This window comes from Delphinus delphis, chromosome 8, assembly GCF_949987515.2.
Source record: "Delphinus delphis chromosome 8, mDelDel1.2, whole genome shotgun sequence".
NCBI classification, from domain to species: domain Eukaryota; kingdom Metazoa; phylum Chordata; class Mammalia; order Artiodactyla; family Delphinidae; genus Delphinus; species Delphinus delphis.
The window spans coordinates 103848006-103867763 of NC_082690.1; the positions used below are offsets into that span (position 1 = coordinate 103848006).

Genomic DNA, 19758 nt, shown 5'->3' on the forward strand with positions numbered 1-19758 from the left:
CGGCTTCGGTTCTGACTCACTCGCTCCTAGCGGAGTCTTTTCTTTTTATGAATGAGAAGTCCTCGGGCTGAACCACTTCCACTGGGGGTGGGAGCGGAGAGCGGGCGTATCGCAGCGGCTCTGGACAACTCTGGGCTCCACCTCTCCAGACGCACTGCCTTTTGTCAGTCCGCCCTGAACTTTTCATCGCTTCCTACGATCCAGTAGCCGACTTTTGTTGGGCAAAAGGGGAGGACTTGGCGGCCCCCAGAGACAGCGGCGGGTCCGCCCCCTCTGACGTAGCTGCCCATACATGGTGCAATTTCCTCGCCGCGCCCAGGTGGAGCGAAGGATTCCCCCGCGGACAGACGCACCTGAGAGCAGCCGGGCGCCCCGCCCCACCCAGCCCCGCCCAGGCCTCAAGCGCAGACCTAGACCTCCGCCGCCAGACTCCAGAGCCTCTCACTGCTTGGTCTGGCCTCAGTGTTTGCATCCGTAAAATGGGACGAAATAATCACATAGCGAGCTTGCCACGCGTGGGAAGTTGGAATGAAGAATGTGAAAGTGGTCTGGAAACTGTAAATCGGATTATAAATGTGATTGATGTAATTATTATCATCATCATCATTTACTGCCAGGGACCGTGCTACTGCCATTATTTCATGCCAGGAATCGTGCTACTACCATCCAAGTCTTGGGGTGAGGCCCACTCACTTGCATTGTTTTAGGGTTCAGGTATACTAAAAAGTGAATAAATGACAAACCAGGGTTACCAAAATGGTGTATATTTTAAATGCTTACAATGACATATTAATGCGTTGAACTACCCACAAATGCAATGCAATATAATTGCACTACTCTCAGGATAATCTCAGGAGCTATAACAAATTTTAATTCAGAGCCCCTATAAGCAGTGAGAGCCTGTGGTGGGACACAGTTGTCCTGTGCTCTGATAAACGCCATCTTCTTTAAATACTGTAACTGCTCTTCCAGGACTGCATAGTCACCACCCTTGTTTGGGGATTATGTCAAAGGTCTGTGTGAATGTGAGGCCAGGACCAAATGTCAACAACCAAAGACCAACAACCATGGGAGGTAGGTGTCGTTATCATCCCCATTTTACAGATGGGGAAACTGAGGCTGAGAGATGTTGAAATGAGGTGCCTAAGATCACTAAGCCAGTGGCTGAAGCAGGTTGCCAAATCAGGGCTGTGGGAGCTCCAAGCCCGGGCTCAGGCAAGGGTTTTCAAAGCCCTCGCAGACAGACATGTTTTCACACATGCACAATATCAGTGCTGAGAGAACCACCCTGAAACTTCTTCTTTGCCTCTTCCCATTCTACAGATGAAGAAACTGAGGAGAGAACAAGGAGCTGCCAGTGTCACACAACTATACAGAGAGAGAGTTGGGCTCTCCTGCTTTCCACTGGTACCTCCTTTTTAAAAAATTGTTTATTTGTTTATTTATTTATTTTTGGCTGTGTTGGGTCTTTGTTACTGTGCGCGGCCTTTCTCTAGTTGCGGTGAGCGGGGGCTACTCTTTGTTGCAGTGCGCAGGTTTCTCGTTGTCGTGACTTCTCTTGTTGCAGAGCACGGGCTCTAGGCGCGCAGGCTTCAGTAGTTGTGGCATGTGGGCTCAGTAGTTGTGACTTGCGGGCTCTAGAGCTCAGGCTCAGTAGTTGTGGCGCACGGGCTTAGTTGCTCCGCGCCATGTAGGATCTTCCCGGACCAGGGCTTGAACCTGTGTCCCTTGCATTGGCAGGCAGATTCTTAACCACTGTGCCACTAGGGAGGCCCTCCATTGGTACCTCCTTTTGATCAGCTCCAGTTTTGTCCTCAGGGAGGGAAGATTTCAGGAAGGTGGGGACCTGGGCTGCCTTACTTGGGGACAGACGTCAGGGTCAGTTGACACATTCAGGACTTAGAGCCAAGAGGCCAGCTTGGCCCTGGGCTTCCAGTCTCAGTACCACCATTTTCTGTCTCTGTTACCCTGGGCGGGTCACCTTCCTGCTAAGTCCCACTCCCAATGGAAATAATTGAGCCTCCTGCTGACCTCATGGGGTTGCTATGGGATCAGATGAGATCACAAATGTGAAAGTGCTTTGTAGGCCGTAAAGTGATGTGCACTCAGAAGGTGGTTACCAGCCTGGTGCCTCTCCCTTGCCCTTATTCTACTCAATGCTTGTCATTCTCTAAAAAGAAAAGGAACCACCAGCAGTTTACCAGAATGAGAAATATATGGGTGTGTGTGTGTGTGTGCACGTGTGTGTGTGCATGTGCGTGCATGAGAGAGAGAGGGGGAGAGAGAGAGAGAGAGATTTTTTCAGGCAGTGTGATTCACGGAAAAGAACAGATATGCTGGAATCAGACAAGCCTGAGGTCTGAATTCGAATTCTGGTTAGGCTGCTCGCCAGCTGTGTGCTCTGGATGAGGCATACAGTCTCTCAGAGCCTCATCTGTAAAATGAAGACATAACGATAACTATATAGTGATAACGTCTCAGGGTTGTCGGAGAATAGATATAAAATGATGTCACATGCTTCATACAGCATATAGTAAACATTTGACAAATAGCAAAAATAATTACGTGTTAATAAAAAGCCCCAGGGCTGGGAGCTCTGGGGGCTCTGCATGCTAAGGTACTCATGCGCATGCACACACACTAACTGATATCTGAATTCCTTGGCTAAGTCCAAGCAGGACAGGTCGGAGTGACACAGGCAGCCAGGTTGTGGCACATGCGAGGCTTAACACAGGTCAGCCTTGACTGCATTCGTCTGCCGGCTCCAGAAACACCACCCTACCCCCACTCCCCAAGCAGCCTGGGACAGTGACTGAGCAGGGGCTCAGGTTTCGTGTGTGTGTGTGTGTGTGTGTGTGTGTGTGTGTGTGTGTGTGTGATTACGTGACTCTGAAAGTCCCTTCCTTCTCTAACCGTCAGTGGAGCCACAAGGAGGTCCTTTCAGAGGCAGCACATTCCAAGCTCCTCAGTCACTAACGCCCGCCTCGTGGCTGCAGTAACGTTCCTGGCCCCTGACCTCACCGGCTCCCACCCAGGGAGGCCTGGTGAGAATCCCAGGGGGCCACAGTGGTTTCAGGAGTCTGGGGGCTGGGAGGTCTGAAAGATCCAGGCATTGTCCCTTGGCAGCTGTGTGAGACTGGCTCAATCACCTTCCCTCTCTGAGTCCCTGACAATCCCCACCTCCTGGGGCTGCAATGAGGTGAAAGGAGGTGGTGGATGAGTGTGCCTTGCGCCCAGTAGGTTCTGTCAATGCTCCCAGGGCATTGTAGGTGATGTTTGTTTTCCAGTTTGCGTTCACTTTCTACATTGAAGTTTATTTAGTTTTAAAATTGAGGTGAAATTCATATAACATGCAATTAGCCATTTTTAATTAATGTTTTGTTAAAGTCTTTTAATTAATTAATTGATTTTTATTTTTGGCTGCGTTGGGTCTTCCTTCCTGCACATGGGCTTTCCCTAGTTATGGCGAGCTGGGGCTATTCTTCGTTGCAGTATGCACACTTTTCATTGCGGTGGCTTCTCTTGTTGCGGAGCACGGGCTCTAGGCGCGTGGGCTTCAGTAGTTGTAACTCGCGGGCTCTAGAGCGCAGGCTCAGTAGTTGCAGCGCACGGGCTTAGTTGCTCCGCGGCATGTGAGGTCTTCCCGGACCAGGGATCGAATTCGTGTCCCTGCATTGGGAGGCGGATACTTAATCACTGCGCCAACAGGGAAGTTCCTTCCTAGCCTTTTTTTTTTTTTTTTTTTTTGCGTACATGGGCCTCTCCCGTTGTGGAGCACAGGCTCAGCGGCCATGGCTCACGGGCCCAGCCGCTCCACGGCATGTGGGATCTTCCCAGACCAAGGCCCGAACCCGTGTCCCCTGCATCGACAGGCGGAATCTCAACCACTGTGCCACCAGGGAAGCCCCTTCCTAGCCATTTTAAAGTGTACACTTCAATGGGATTTTGTGCATTCACGATGTTGTGCAACCACCACTTCTCTCTAGTTTTAAAACTTTTAAATTATCCCAGAAAAACACTCCATATCCATTAAGTAATGACTCCCAATTAGCCCCTCCTCCCATCCCCTGGTATCCACTAATCTGCTTTCTGTTTCTACAGATTTGCCTCATATGGACATTTCATATAAATGGAAAATTTATTGTACAATTTGTGACCTTTTGTGTCTGGCTTCTTTCACTTAACATAATGTTTTCCAGGCTGATCAGTGTTGTAGCAAGTAGCAACACCTCATTCCTTTTTATGGCTGAATAATATTCAATTGTATGGCTATACCACAATTTATTTATTCGTCAGTTGATGGACGTTGGGTTGTTTCTACTTTTTGGCTATTATGAATAATGCTTCTGTGGACATTGTGTACAAGCTTTTGTGTGAACATGTGTTTCCATTTATCTTGGGCATATACCTAACAGTGGAATTGCTGGGTCATATGGTAACTCTCTGTGTAATCTTGTGAGAACTGCCAGATTGTTTTACACAGTGGTTGTACCCTTTTACATTCCTACCAGCAGTGCCTGAGGGTTCTAATTTCTCTACATCCTTGCCAACACTTATTATTTTCTGTTTTTAAAATATATCCTAGAGTGTGTGAAGTGATTGTGTCTCTTTTTCTTTTTTGAATTTTATTTTATTTATTTTTTTATACAGCAGGTTCTTATTAGTTATCCATTTTACACATATTAGTGTATATATGTCAATCCCAATCTCCCAGTTCATCACACCACCCCCTACCCTCCCCCCCCCCCCCCCCCCGCCGCTTTCCCCCCTTGGTGTCCATACGTTTGTTCTCTATTCATTGTGTCTTGATTTGCATTTCCTTAATAACCAATCATTTTCCTTAATGACCAATGAACATCTTTTCATATGCTTGTTGGCCATTTGTATATATTTTTTGGACAAATGTGTATTTAAGTCCTTTGCCCATTTTTAATTAGGTTGCTTTCTTTTTGTTGTTGCTGAATTACATGAGTTCTTTATATATTCTGGCTAACAAATGCTTATCAGATATATGATTTGCAAATGTTTTCTAACATTCTGTAGGTGGTCTTTTCACATTCTTCATAAAGTCCTTTGATGCCCAAAAGTTTTTATAATTTTTTTGAAGTTCAGTTCATCTATTTTTCCTTCTGTTGCTCATGCTCCCAGTGTCCAATTGAAGAATCCATTGCCAAATTTGAGGTCATGAACATTCACCCCTATGTTTTCTTCTAATAGTTTTATAATTTTGATTCTTATATTTAGGTTGTTGATGAAATTGAAGTTTAACATAACTACAGTAAAGTGCACTCATCCAATATGTTCAGGTCAGTGATTTTTTACATGTATGTAAACGCATGTAGCTACCACCCTGATCAAGGTGTAGGGTATTTCCAACAGCCCAGAACCTCTTTGTGCCTCCTCCCACTCACCATCCCCCATCTATAGGTAACCACTATTCTGACTTCTAGAGTCATAGATCAGTTTTTGCCTGTTCTTGAACTTCATGTAAATGGAAACATACAGCATGTACTCTCTTGGGTCTGGTTTCTTTTTTTTTTTTTGGCCGCACCATGCGGAATGTGGGATTCTGTTTCCCTGACCAGGGATCGAACCTGCGCGCCCCCTGCATTGGAAGCACGGAGCCTTAACCACTGGACCACCAGGGAAGTCCGGGGTCTGGCTTCTTTTACACAGCATGTCTGAGGGATTCGTCTATATTGTTGGGTAAAGCAGTAGCTTGGTCTTTCCCATTACTGTGTAGCATTTCATTGCACAAATATCCCATAATCACTCTCTACATTCTTCTGATGATGATATTGGGGGCTCTCCAAGTTTGGGGCTCTTCTGAATAAGGCTGCTGTGAACATTTTTTTTTGGCTGTGCTGCGCGTGACTTGCAGGATCTTAGTTCCCCAACCAGGGATCGAACCTGTGCCTCCTGCAGTGGAAGCACGGAGTCCTGACCACTGGACTGCCAGGGAATTCCCTCGTGAGCATTCTTGATATGTCCTTCGGTGGCCAATTGCACTCACTTCTCTTGGATATGTGCCCGGGGTGGATTTGTGGGTCATAGGGTACCTATAAATTTGGCTTTGATTCTCTCCAACAGTTCTCCAACCCACCAGCAGTGGGTCAGAATTCCAGTCTCCCCACATCTGGAGGTGACATTTCAGTTCATTTCAACAAAAAGATTTTTTTCCCTTGGTCCTAGTCCCCTCCATCTGTTCTGGACACTCTCCACAGCCTCCAGCTTGCTCCCTCCCCTCCACTTCCCACAAGCAGCCTGAGGAATTTTTAAAATCCTGACAATGTTTACAGAAAAATCTCTTACAATTCTGACCATTTCACCCTCAGACTTGGACCCTTCCGAGGCACCACGCTTCAGATTGCTACACAGGAGGGTCTGAGGTTTGGGAAGGGGTGGGGTCAGGATGCTTGATACACTCTGTGTTCTTTTTGGTTGTCTGTTGATTGGGGGACTTGGAGGGCCAAAAGGGTCACACTAGTGGCTCACGCTCATGTAGCTCTTATGAACCAGGCACTGTTCAAAGTAATTCATTAATCCTCACAACAACCCTGTAGAGACAGATAATAATATTATACCCATTTTACAGATTAGGGAATGGAGGCATAGAGAAATTAATCAACTAGCTGAAAGCCACACAGCAAGGAAATTGTGGAGCCAGGATTTGAACCTAAGCAGTCAGTCTCCGGAGCCTGAGCTCCTCACTGCCTTACTGGTCTGTCCTTTGAAAACAGCCAGAATCCTTAACATGGCATCCCAGGCCCTTCCAGGTGTGGGCCACCTGCCCAGGGTTCTCCCTCAGCAGCACCCAGTTACTCTCTCTGCACCAGGCTTACTACTGGACCAAGCTTCTCACCTTTGCAGAGGCTATTCTCTCTGCCCACAATGCCCTCCTTCATCCCCTTGCCTGGGCAACTCTCATCTTGCAGGTCTCAGTTTCCCCATCACTTCCTCAGGAGGCCTTCCATGAGTCCATGAGTCCTTTATTTATTTATTTATTTATTGGCTGCATTTGGTCTTAGTTGCGGCATGTGGGCTCTTTCTTTGTGGCATGCGGGCTCTTCTTTGTGGCACGCGGGCTTCTCTCTAGTTGTTGCGTGCAGGCTCAGTAGTTGCAACACTTGGGCTTAGTTGCCCCACGGCATGTGGTATCTTAGTTCCCCGACCAGGGACTGAACCTGCGTCCCCTGAATTGGAATTTTGATTCTTAACCACTGGACCACCAGGGAAGTCCTCATGAGTCCTTTTTTTTTTTTTTTTTTAATTTTTATATATTTATTTATTTTTGGCTGCATTGGGTCTTCGTTGCTGCACTCGGGATTTCTCTAGTTGCGACGAGTGGGGGCTACTCTTCATTGTGGTGCGCGGGCTTCTCATTGTGGAGCACGGGGTCTCGGTGCACGGGCTTCAGTAGTTGTGGCTTGCAGGCTGCAGAGTGCAGGCTCAGCAGTTGTGGCACACGGGCTCAGCTACTCCGCGGCATGTGGGATCTTCCTGGACCAGGGCTCGAACCCGTGTCCCCTGCATTGGCAGGCGGATTCTTAACCACTGCGCCACCAGATAAGTCCCATGAGTCCTTAACCTAGGTTAAATCCCTCATGTAATAGAGTCCCATAGCACTATGCAGGGTATTACATTTTTTTTTTAACCTGCTCAGAATAATTTTTAAAGATTTTCTGTTTGGGGGAGACAAACACAAAACACTATATATATATATATATATATATATATATATATATATATATAGTGCATGTAAGAGAAAAAATTATTTTAAAACATGATTTTTATTTTTTACTTTGCCTTATGTTTTAAAATTTTTCATTGCATTTGTTTTTCAACTAGGTAATACATTTACATGCTTCAAGATCCAGAAGCCACCCAAGGGTGTACAGTGAAAAGCCTCCCTCTCTAGTGTATTCAGTCGCTTGCCTATCTTTTTACCCAGAAGTTAGCCTGCTCTATACCCTGTTTTGCTCCTTGCTTTTTTGTTTTCTTATATCTTGGAAATCCTTCCACTGAGTATATGTAGACCTGCCCCATCAAACAAAAATCTACTTCGTTGAGGTATATTTTACATTCAGTAAAATTTACATTTTAAAAAATGTGCCGGTCTTATGTCTGACCATTTGTATTCACTCATGTAAGCACATTCCAGTCACGATATAGAATATTTCCATCCACCAGCAAATTTTCTCCTGCCCCTTTGCGGTCAATCCTCCCTACCCCAGAAAGTCACTTATCTCGGTTCTATCACCATAGATCAGTTTTGTCTCTTCTAGATTTGCACATCAGTGGAATCATACAGTGTGTGCTCTTTTGTGTCTGGTTTCCGTTTCTCACCATTATGTCTGTGAGATTCATTCAGGTTGTGGGTAGCAGTAATTCACTTCTTTTGATTTCTGAGTCTGGTCCCGTTGCATGATGGACAAGTTTATCCATTCTCCTGAATTAACAGAGTTAAAGTCGAATGGAACCAGCAGTCGGGGAGGTAGGGAAGCAGACTTGGTCCTGGCCCCAAGGTGTTTACAGCCCAAAAAAGGGATCAGCTGCTGAGGAAAACATCCCTGGTGGAAGGTAGAGAGTGCTGGGGCCAGGAGCTGGAGAGTGCCGGGGGAATTACAGGAGCGCCCAGGAAGGAAGGATGCTTTCCTATTGTGAGGGTAGGGGCAGCAGGTTTCCTGGTTGAGGGGTATCTGAAGATGGAGGAGATATTTCTGGATTTGGAGTCAGTAGGCTTTACAAAGGCCCGGGGGTTGGGAGAGGCGAGGCCTGGCTCCCTGTTGTCTAGGGCATGTGGTAGAATGTGTATTGGGACCACGATGGGAAGGGTGGGCTGAGTGAGGCCTAAGCCAGGGCCCTTAGTCCCGTGTGAGGGGCTTGACTTGGGCTAGAGGACAAGAGGACCCCTGAGTGCTGTTTGAACGGGGAAGGGACCTATGCTCACTTTACTGAGGCTGGAGTCTGGGGAGGAGGGGGCTGGAGTCCCTTATGGGAAGGTCTTCTGGCCCGTGGGGTGGAGGGAGCCATTTGGTGGGGCCCGGGCCGAGGAACGGGGTGGGATGAGAAGGGGCTGGGCTGCTGCTTCCAGGGCCTAGGTATCACCCTCCTCATTCCCCAGATGCCACTGAGCACTGGTCCCTCTGCTGTCCTTTGAGCCTCATGCCACCCTGCTGTGAAGGCAGTCCTGTCCCCATGATGCAGAGGAGCACATGAGGCTCCAGAGAGGGAAAGGAGCTGGGCTAAAGGGTTACAGGGAGTCTGTGCGGGGCAGACCTCTCCATCCCAGGGCGCTGGGGAGAGTGTTAACTACATGGTCCCAGCTCTGGCTGCACCTCTGATTTGTTATGGGACCTCAGGCCAGTCTTTTTCCCTCTGGGAGCCTCAGTTTTTCCTTCTTGCAGATTAGTGGTTTACATACAGTGATCCCTAAAACCAGAGGTTTCCGCAGAGGTGAGCTGGGGGAAGGGACAGGGCAGACTGGGCCGTCATCCCTCTTCCAACCAGCGCGGCTCAGGGAGGCAGGAGGGATAGCAACGTGAGCTCTGGAGTTGGATGGCCTGGGTTTGAGTCCTGGCTGTGTGACCTGGGTCATTCTCTTCTTTATGCTTGTTTCCTCACTTTTAAGACGGAGATCATAATGATTGTACGCGCCCTTCAGTACATGAGGCAAGGTGTGGATGGCACTTAGCACAGGACTGGTACAGTAAGCGATCAATACACGTTAGTGAGGGTTTTCTTGCTGTTATGTTTTGTGCCACGTGGACCATTTCCTCTGAATGCAGGACATCGAGGGCTCTGCTGTTGGTGCCCGTGATGGCGCTCTGCCCGCTCAGCCTGGCCTCTTATTTCTTAGAGTAGCTGCTGTTCCCTGCAGACCCAGGCCCAGGGAAGTTGGGGACTGTCACTCAGTTCTTGGACTCTCCTACCCTCCCAGGCCTGAGGCTTCCCGCCACCTCCAGGCTCCAGGCTCCGGGTGCCAGCTCTGGCTGTGGGCCAGGAGGGGGATGAAACTCTCATCCAGGGATGAAAGGCTGGTGGGCCTGGGCTGGGCTAATAAACCGCCCCACCCTCGCTGGGAGGACCTCTGGGCACCCGTGTAAACTGAGTCATGGGGGACAAGGGGGTGAGTCATCCGCTTGTGAGTGGGAGCCAGATGGGCAGAGTTGTCTGCGTGGGGCCCTGGGCTACACTCCACAGAGCCACACCCTCAGCTCCCCTCGAGTAGCCAGCGGGCCCCTGGCCCAGGACAGAGGGCGCAGGGCCGGCCTGCTGAGGGGCAGTGGCCTGGAGGCTGGACTCTCGGTGTGCACGTGTGTGCCTGTGTGTGCGGGCATGAGTGTGTGTGGTGTCAGGGCCGGGGGCAGGCAGACAGGAAAGGGAGGCTCTGACGCAGGGATGGGGGGGCGGGAAAGGATTGGTCTTTGGAAAGGAGTCAAAACCCTCCAGAGGAAGATTTTGGCGGGAACGCCTCGCTGCCCTCTCCTGCCCTCTGTGGGTTTGGCTGATTTTTTTTCTGCAGGAGCCAGCTTTCTCCCTTTAGCCTCGGAGGAGCCAGGGTCCCGTGGGTGACCTGCCTGTCCTCTAAGGTTCCCAGGGGCCTGAGTTGGGACGTGAGGATAAAGGGTCCCCAGAGACCACTTCAGACTTCACCCCAGGGAGGTCTCTGGCCCCTGGGGCCAGAGGTGCTCAGGGAGAGGGGGGAGCACCCTGCCGTAGGGGTGTGCACAGCGCTCGGGCGTTGTGGAGAGCCTCCGGAGCATTTCCAGCCTTGACTGTGGCCTTTACTTACCCCCTTTCGGCTCAGTTTACTCCTCAGTAAAACGAGGGCTGTGAGGACCAAAAGGGGTGAATGCGTACAAACTGCTTAGAGTAGTGTCTGGAACAGAGCAGGTCTGCATGTGTGTTTGTTCTTGCTATCTGAGCCTCAGTTTTCTCATCTGAAAAATGGGTAAGGGGGGGAAAATGCCTGAGGTGCCCCTTGTCCAGCCGTCGCTCTGGTTCCAGTCTCTGCCTCTATTCCCTAGGAAGCTGCCCCGATGCCCTGCCACCCTGCCCAACTCTGTCCCTCTGTCCAGCCTGGGGGGTTTTCAAGCCCTACTAGGAGGCCAGTAATCAAGGAAAGGTAGGTTTCTGGGCTAGGTGCCCTCAGGTTACTCCTCAGCACCTGGGGGATGCGCGTCAGAGAAACGGGGAGTTTCCCTCCTCAGATGAATCAGCTGTGTGACCCAAGCCTGGTCTCTGCCAGGGCCCCTCCCAGTGGGCGGGAGTGGGGTGCAGTTGCTGGGAAAATCCCCCAAACCTCGCCAAAGCTCTGGCTGAAGCTTTCTCCCGACTCAGCTGTTTCCTGTCCTCCCCGATTCAGCCCCTCACCCTAGCCGGAATCAGGAGGTGGGTAGAGATTCTCCCCATTCACAGGCTATCCCCTCTGGAGCCTCCTGCCTGGGGGCTGGGGTTCGCGGTGCATGCGAGCGGGAGTAGATGCGGTGCAGGTGTCCTCCTTTTCCTGGCTCAGTCATCCTTCTGTGGTTTTATAAAAGGGAGCAGAGCACAGCGGCTTGTCCAAATTTATCCAGCCTGGCCTACCCCGGGTCAGGGCTGCTCCCTGATGCCTGTATGGGAACGGGCCAGACAAACAGGACACAATTCCCTGCCAGCCTGAGTGGGTGTGTCTTGGGAGCTCTTGCCCTGGCAGGGGAGCAGTCCCCGCTGTAGGCCCGGGAGATCCTTCCTGCTCAGTAGGCTTAGTCACTCTACTCTCTGGGCCTCAGTTTCTCCAACAGTAAAATGGGAATCTTAGTCTTGGCCCAGCCTCTCTCTCAGGTGGTTTTGAGGGCCGAACCTGTGTGCTTTCCAAATCAGATCCTAAGTCCTTGCTGGATCTCAATTACCTCGGCAGCCCCCCTCCCCACAGCACTTTCACATAGTGGGGGGCTCAACAGTGCACTGGGTGCTGTGGAGCTGAATGACCGGGATTCAAATATTGAACTCTGTAACCTTGAAACAATTACTGAACCACTCTGGGCTTCAGTTTCCTCTTCTGCAAAATGGCAATAATAGTAGAGCTGGGTGAGGCTTAGATAACGTAGGTACACACTTAGCACAGTGCCTTGCTCTTGTTATGAATGGAATGAGGAAACTGAGGCCCAGAGACAGAGGGCAACTTTCATTCAGTCACTCAGTTATTCAATCATGTTTATTTGGCACTTATGCTAAGCCAGGTACTATGCTGGATGCTGAGGACACGCTGGGGGATAAAGCGCAGCCACTGTCCTTGAGGGGCTTCGGATGCACCGATGAGAGACACAGGTGCGTGTGCGTTACGGGAGCCTGGGGTGTGCATGGCTGGGGGAGGGGGAACCTCTTGAATGGATGACACCTGAGCATGTGCATCTGAGATCTGGAGTCAGCCAAGGAAGCGGGTGAGGGTCAGGTATACCAGGCAGAGGCAACAGCATGAGAATAGGCACAAAAATGAGGAGGCTAGCGGGTGTGCAGGAAAAACACAGGCAGCTCATGGTTCTGGACCCAGAAGCAGTGAAGCAGGGAGTGGAGGAGATGAGGCTGCAGGCAGTGGCAGGGGATGGACTTGAGTCACTCATTCATTCATTCAATAATTTATGAAAAGGTTGCTCTGGCCACAAACTGTGCTAGGCCCTCTGGGGACAGGGCTGAGATTTAGGCATTGTTCTGCCTTCACTGAGCATAGTCTGGGCACGTGGCTTAGGGGCCAGCAGCGGGAGAGAGACATTAATCCAGTGGTTACATAAGTAACCCCTCGATCCTCACTGCAAGGCAGGTGTTCAAGCAGAAGGAAGAGCCTGAGGCCCAGGGCTGCGTGCCAGGGGTGAAGGGAGGAGAGCCAGTTGGCTCCGGGCTGGGGGGCGGGGGTGAGCAGGGGCAGAAAGGGACGCCTGAGGGAAGCTGGGGCAGCTGGGGGCGGGGGCTAGGCCATAACGGGCTCAGGAGAGGGGACTCTAAGTTGCAGGCTGTGGGGAGCCACAGAAGGGCTTTGAGTAGCAGATGGACACAGGCCGCTCTGCAGGACAGCTGGCAGTGGGGGGAGGGAGGGGGAATGGGGCAGAAGAGGCAAGTTGTAATGGTCTGGGAGAGAGAGTGAGGAAGGGGCTAAAGCAGGGCCATGACGATGGAGGACAGGCGCTAAGTGTGTGAAATGGCTACTTATGGAAGAAGAACCAGGTGGTGTTGACACCACTTGGGCATCTTTGTGGGACCCACAAGGGCCTGGCCAGGATCCTCCCAAGCCTTGGCCCCATTTGGGTAAGTGCAAGGCACTGACAGTCTGAGGGGCACCAGGCTTTGACCTGGAGACCACCCAACCCTGGGAACTTCCCAGGGCTGGGCTGAAGGGGACTCAGCCCCGGGTGCGGAGGAGGCTGGGGAGGGGGCCGAGCCAGCATCTTATGACTCACCTACTTCCACCCAGTCAGCCTGGTGGCATCTCCGCTCCCCTGCTCCAAATTCCAATTTGATGAGGCTGCTGGAGGCTGAGTCAGCTCCAGCACGGCACGAGAGCAGCGTCCCAAGGGGCTCCCTGCCAGGAGCCGCCAGCCAAGCCCAGGGCCCTCCCAGAAGCTATAGCAGCCTCAGCTGAGCGGTATGGCCCAGGGAGGTCATGTTGAGTGAATGTGCCTGCTGGGTTGCAAAAAGCTAACTGCAGGTGAGGCCAGGGACGCCACTCTGCCTGAGGAGAACTGGGGTGCAAGTCTCAACTCTGCCCAACTCACTGCATGACCCTGAGGGATCATCTCTCTCCCCTCTTGGCCTCAATTTTCTTGACCATAAATTGGGCCCAAATCTCCTCCTGTTAGGTTGCGAGAATTAAATAATCCATATGGAAGTGATGTGCAAACAGTCCAGTGGCCTCTGTGATGGTCAGGGAGGCGGGAGAGGTGAGTAGAAATGGGAGGACTTCCAAGGCTCCCTGAGGTTGTGCAGGTTGTTCACTGCACAAGGATATCCAGCCTAGGCGGCTGAAACCCAACCCATCCTCTGTTCACCAGACCATGTGCCCCGGCCTAGAACTGCCAGGACCAAGGAGGTACCTTTCTCTAGTGGGCACAAATATACCCTCTGAGCTAGCAGTAGCCCCTCAGACTTTGCTGGGCCAAATCTTTGAATTTATGGGAAGTCACTGAGAAACTAATTCTGATTCTTGGGATGGAGGGGAAACAGGGCCGGCTTTGCAGAGGCTCTCAGAGAGGCTCCAGCCTTGGCTGTGAGGCATATCTTACTACTGGAGGCAGTTGGGGGGGCCCAGTCAGAACAGAAGGGCAGTCTCTCCTGGCCCTGCCTCTCTCCAGCAACCAAAGCAGGTAACCACCAACACAGTGTCTTCAAAAACACTCAAGACACAGACCCAAGCTGGGTTTTATTGAAATGCCAGGAGCAGGCATGTGACAAGGTAGCTGAAGAAAGGAGGAAGGTGGTGTGGGCTATGAGATGGCAGGGAGGGGCAGGCCCCGTATCCATGGCCCTGGCAGCCCCTGTCTCTGCCAGGAGCTGAGTGGAACAATCACCCACCCACCCCCAACAAAATGGCATGCTCAGGCCTGCAGGGCCTCTGCCCGCTGGACTGTGAAGGCCCCAAGGAGAGGGAGTGGAAGCACTAGGTTTTCTCTCCTGTGAGGGAGGAAGAGAAGGGGAGGATGCAGGAGGAGGGGGAGGTACAGCCAAAACTGAGGGTGTGGCCAAGGAAGGCTCTCCTGCTGGTGTCCGCGCCCAGCCTGTAGTCCTGGGTGACCAAGGGGCGCAGCAGCAAATAGAGAGGCTGAAGGTCTGGCACTCAGGGAGCCAGAGCCTCCAGCCAGTGGGGACTTGAGTCAGCCCTGAACACAGGACAGAAGTTCAAAGGGTTCGTAGATGCAGGCAGTTCCCGAGTGACCCAGTCCTCAGAGCTGGGGACGCTCAGCCTCCTTGGGACAAGGAGGGGGAAGACAGACAGGAGGATCCATCCCTAGCAGGGGCGGCAGAGGGTGGTCTCCCCCATTTGGCCCCACTAGGTCAGTTCCACATTGTTGGCACGGTCCAGCACACGGGAACCACGGGTGCTGCCCCCAAGCTGGAAACGGCTCTCATAGAGAGTGGGGCAGAGGTGCCAGCGGTTGGCCCGGTAGATGCCCAGGTAGGTGTAGACGTCAGGTTTGTAGGTGAGCAGACACTTAACGCCTGCTGCACGGATGGCTGCATCTGCTTCCAGTACACCCAAGCGGTCCGTGAAGTCGTCTGTATAAACACAGATGACCTGCCGCCCACCCTCCTTGGCCCGTGGGCTCACCTTGGCCACCTGAAGCCGGCCCTCGACCACGGCTCGAGCAATGCCAGCCCAGGCGTGGTCCAGCTTGAAGCCAGGTGCCAGGTGTATCAGCCATTTGCCAGAGAGCACCTGGTGGGTGATGGCCAACTGGCGCAGGGTACCTGGCGTGATGGGCCGCCCGCTGGTCTGCAGAGCCTCCCAGGCTACCTGCAGGCCCTGCACATCACCCGAGTTGGGGACATAGCCCTGCCCGTATGCTGCAATCCAGCCCACGGGCTCAGAGTTGGGCGAGCCAGGGTCCCCGTAGCGGGTAACTTGGGATGGTGGGTACTTGGCCAACCAGGCATCCAGCTCTGTGGCAGGTGTGGTGCGGGCGTCAAACACCAGCCAGGGGTCCATGTCAGCTGCCATGGCCTCTGCAGCCAGGTGCTCAGCAGTGAAGCCATCTTCACGACCACCTGGAGAGTCCTCGTCCTCCAGCTCCTCACCTGGTTCCATCCTGCCGTAGGGAACTGAGTTAGGGCAGGTCCACGACAGACCCAACTTGCTGGGCCCTAGTGGGTGCCAGACACTGAATTAACTGTGTGGCCTGGGGCAAAACTTAATGTCGCTGTGCCTCAGTTGCCTCATCTTTACAATGGATAACAACTGTTCCTGTCTCAAACAGCTGTAGAGAATTAAATGCCTGAAGTGGAACAAAAGCTGTGAAGATGTTGTTAATGTTATTACTACTCTCCCTGACCTACAGACGAGGAAACCGAAACTCAGAGAGACTGGACTCACCCAAGGTCACACCTGCAGTGAGTGACAGGGCCGAAATGTGAATTCAGGCGTGGGAACCTCCCGGCCCTGCCAGAGGATGGCAGCTTTCCCTGGCGCCGGGAGTTAATGGAGGAAGGCAAAGCACACGTTCGCGCAGCACCGCGGCAGGCCCCATGGCGCCAGGCCTCCAGGTGGGCGTTATCCAGCCCATTTAACGACGAGGACACTGAGGCCAGAGACGGCAGTGACCGATCCGAGGCCAACGGGGCGGTGTCCGGACTCGAACCCACAGTCGATAGAACCTGCAGGAGGGCCAGCCTCCCGCCCCGCCGCGCCCGCCGCCATTAGCGCCCACGGCCCTAGCTGCGCCCCCGCCCCGCCCTACCCCTTCCCGCCGCCCGGGGTCACCTCCGGCCTTCGCTGCGCTCGGCGCCGGCCCAGCCCCGGGCCCGGCTCCGCTCCTGCCTGGGATCTGCGCCGCCGCCGCCGCGCCCCGCCCCCGCCACGGCTGCTGCCGCCGCCGCCGCCATCTTAGCGCCCCGCCGCTTCAACAACAACTTTATAGACAAGCGCAGCACAGGGAGGGGCCGGGGGAAGGGGCGGGGCAGTAGGGGGCGGGGGCAGTAGGGGCGGGGCAGTAGGGGCGGGGCAGTCAGGGAACGCGAGGAGAGGCGGGCCTGCGGGGGGCGGGGCTAACGCTCTCTCTTCTGGCCTTGGGGGCGAGCGGGAGTGGCGGTCCAGTCCGCGACAGACGCGCACCGCCTGGGAGGCTCTAAGGCGAGGGCGCTCGGGCCCTGCGGCGGTGTCGTGACCGGCGGCGCTAGGACCCTGTGGGCAGCGGCGGGGGCGGAGCGGGCGGCACCAGGACCCGGGGGAACCGCGGCGGGCGGGCGACGAGCAGGCCCGTGGGCCGGGAGGCAGCGGGCGGCGGCGCTGGGCCCGGCGCGGCGAGAGAGGCCCCGAGATGCCGAGCAAGAAGAAGAAGTACAACGCGCGGTTCCCGCCGGTGAGCACGTGGCCAGGCCCCGGAGGAGCGGGCCGGGCTCTCGGGAGGCTCCGGCCCAGGCCCGGCTAGGGAGTAGGGCGCATCGCGATGTTCGGGGGCCCGGACGCCCCGCCCCCTTCCGTGCCCTCTCAGCGTCGGTGCCCCCCGCCCCCTTTCTCCTGGGATGCTCCCTTTCTCTCCCCCCACTTAAGCACCCCTTACGGGACGGAGGCGACGGGGTCCGAGCTCTCTACCCCCTCCCCAGGCACGGATCAAGAAGATCATGCAGACGGATGAAGAGATTGGGAAGGTGGCGGCGGCTGTGCCTGTCATCATCTGTATCCTGTTGGGGGCTGGTCGGATTGAGGGAGGTGGGGGAGGCCGGCAGCCCGGGGTCGCTTTGTGTGGGCTGGTACACCACCGGGCGTTCTCCTTGACCCCCCTGAGCTCGGGCGCTCGAGCTTTTCCTGGAGTCACTGTTGAAGAAGGCCTGCCAAGTGACCCAGTCCCGAAACGCCAAGACCATGACCACGTCCCACCTGTGAGTGGCTCTGCTCTGGGAGGGCCCGGTTGGGGTCCTCTTCCAGGAGTTCACACGCTTAGTAGAGGCTGTGCCCTGATAGTGCGGGAGGTAGGAGGTGCTGGGAGATCAGCAAGGCCTCAAAGACTAGTGGGTTTGAACTTGGGAGGAGGGGTTGAGTGTTCTAGCAAAGGGGGGGATGGTTGGGATTGAAATTTTCCAGGCTCCATTCCCCTGACATCCAGAGAGCCCCTTGCTGAGGGTGCAGATGGCTGTGCCCCACCTGAGTGCCATCCCCTCCCCACCTCTTCCAGGAAGCAGTGCATTGAGCTGGAGCAGCAATTTGACTTCTTGAAGGACCTGGTGGCATCTGTGCCTGACATGCAGGGGGACGGGGAAGAAAATCACATGGATGGGGACAAGGGTCCCCGCAGGTGGGGAGCCAGGGTCCAGTGTCCAGGTGGGGAAGGCCAAGGCCCTTGGGGTTGGGGGTGGCTGGCGGGTGGCAAAGGAGGGGAGAGACCTCTGGGCAGATGCACTATACCTTCCTGAAGGGGCCGGAAGCCAGGGAGCAGCAACCGGAAGAATGGTGGGATGGGAAGCAAGGGCAAGGACAAGAAGCTGTCGGGCACAGACTCGGAGCAGGAGGTGAGTGCGGCCCCAGCCCTCTGTCCTGCCCCGCAGGGCAGCCTTGCATCCGGCCAGGCCAAGCTGGCTGGAGGCCTGGTCCCAACCTCACCTGTGAGCTTTTCGTTTTGGTTTGTTTGCTTGTAAATTGGGGCTACGGAGGTCCATCTCCTATTTCTGCTTTCCAGTGATGAGCCCATGCCTTTCTGGTCATTTCTCATTCCTGCCTTATTCGCAGGATGAGTCTGAGGATACAGATACTGACGGCGAAGAGGAGACACCACAGGCCCCACCCCAGGCCAGCCACCCCCCTGTCCACTTTCAGAGGTAAGCAGTTCAGTGGCACCAAGAGAGGGCTAGCCGACCCCAAGGCTGACTTGTCCCTCCTGGCCTCCCTGGCCACTTGGTTCTGTTGGTTGTAGCAAATTTCAGGGATAGGAGGGGAGGAACTGAGGAGACCTTAAAGGCTGAATACTGTGCTCTCAGAAGGTCCCCTCCCCTTGGGTGAGGCTGTGTGACCTGCCCTGGATCCTTCACCTCTCTCGGCTTGGCTCCGTGTTGGTACAGAGGGCGCTGGGCTCCAGAGCTGCCTGTGTGGAGGACCGGGTGGGGCTGAGTGGGCAGGAAACTGCACCAGAGAGTGGCCTGATCTTCCTTTCCTGCTTTCTGCCCTGCAGCCCCCCGACACCCTTCATGCCCTTCACCTCGACTTTGCCTCTACCCCCAGCACCCCCAGGCCCCTCAGCACCTGACGCAGAGGATGAAGAGGATTATGACTCCTAGCGCCCTCTGCCCCCCAGGCCCCACCCCCTTTTAGTTGGTTTTAGTTGCTCTGGGGGGAGAGAGAAGTTAGAGCTGTTCTTAAATTTATTAATAAAACAACAATAAAAGGGAGCACCAGTGTCTGTCCCAGCTTGTGTCCAGCGCTTTGTGGCCTCCTTCCCGTCCATCCACCTCCTTCCCCACGCTGAGCTGGGGCCAGGAGCCGTGGTGGTCTGGACAGCAGCTGACTGAAGGGAGGGGCCGGAGGCCACGGTTCTGCCAGAGCAGGACCGGGGGGCTGATGGAAGGAAGGCGGATCAGAGTGGCAGAGGGCCTGAGCCAGCTGGTGCCGGTCATGCTGGGAGACAACCTGTCTCATTGTGCTGTGTGAGCCTGGGCAGGTTTCTGCCCTTCTGTGAGTGGCCTCTTCTTGTCTGTCTAATGGAGACCATTCTGCTCACTCTGGGCTGCTGCAAAGGGACAGACGGGACAGGAAACGGCAACAGTCTTGTAAACAAGAGCTTGGGCCAGTTGCCTTGCAGGGCGTGTGGGGAGGGGCAGTGGGAGCAGAGGTACGTGGGGTTGTGGCGGCCTTGAAGGCTGGCTTGTTGCGGGCGCGAGGTAGATGTGTGTCTTCAGGGAGCAGTGGCTTGGTGAGGCGGGCGGGGAGGCATGGCGTGCTGTCGGGAATCCTGGACGCTGATGACTGACTGCATCAGGGGCAGGGGATCCTCAAGGACTCCCAGGTTTCTTTGGGTGGGGCTGGGGGAGAATAGGAAGAAGAGGGTTAGCAAGATCTCGAGTTTGGCTGTGATGGGTTTG

General features: G+C 54.1%; 2 protein-coding genes across 4 annotated transcripts; one reads left to right on the plus strand and one right to left on the minus strand.

Moving 5' to 3' along the window:
• Nucleotides 1–14377: 14377 nt before the first annotated feature.
• Nucleotides 14378–16578, minus strand: C8H11orf68 (chromosome 8 C11orf68 homolog). 3 transcript variants are annotated; one of them, XM_060019285.1, is made up of 3 exons: nt 16451–16489; nt 16064–16268; nt 14378–15779 (listed from the first exon to the last, which is right to left on the minus strand). In XM_060019285.1, the coding sequence occupies exon 3, from the start codon at nt 15776–15778 to the stop codon at nt 15023–15025; it is 756 nt and encodes a 251-aa protein (XP_059875268.1). In that variant the 5' UTR covers nt 15779; nt 16064–16268; nt 16451–16489; the 3' UTR covers nt 14378–15022. The 3 variants fall into 3 exon arrangements, with proteins under 3 accessions (XP_059875268.1, XP_059875267.1, XP_059875269.1); XM_060019284.1 differs by lacking the exon at nt 16064–16268 and having other exon boundaries at nt 16451–16578; XM_060019286.1 differs by lacking the exon at nt 16064–16268 and having other exon boundaries at nt 16428–16506.
• Nucleotides 16579–16767: 189 nt separating this feature from the next.
• Nucleotides 16768–19098, plus strand: DRAP1 (DR1 associated protein 1). The gene is made up of 7 exons (XM_060017511.1): nt 16768–17048; nt 17293–17365; nt 17475–17568; nt 17862–17981; nt 18102–18195; nt 18413–18501; nt 18852–19098. Exons 1-7 carry the CDS (start codon nt 17007–17009, stop codon nt 18955–18957), a joined length of 618 nt encoding a protein of 205 aa, XP_059873494.1. The 5' UTR covers nt 16768–17006; the 3' UTR covers nt 18958–19098.
• Nucleotides 19099–19758: the final 660 nt, after the last annotated feature.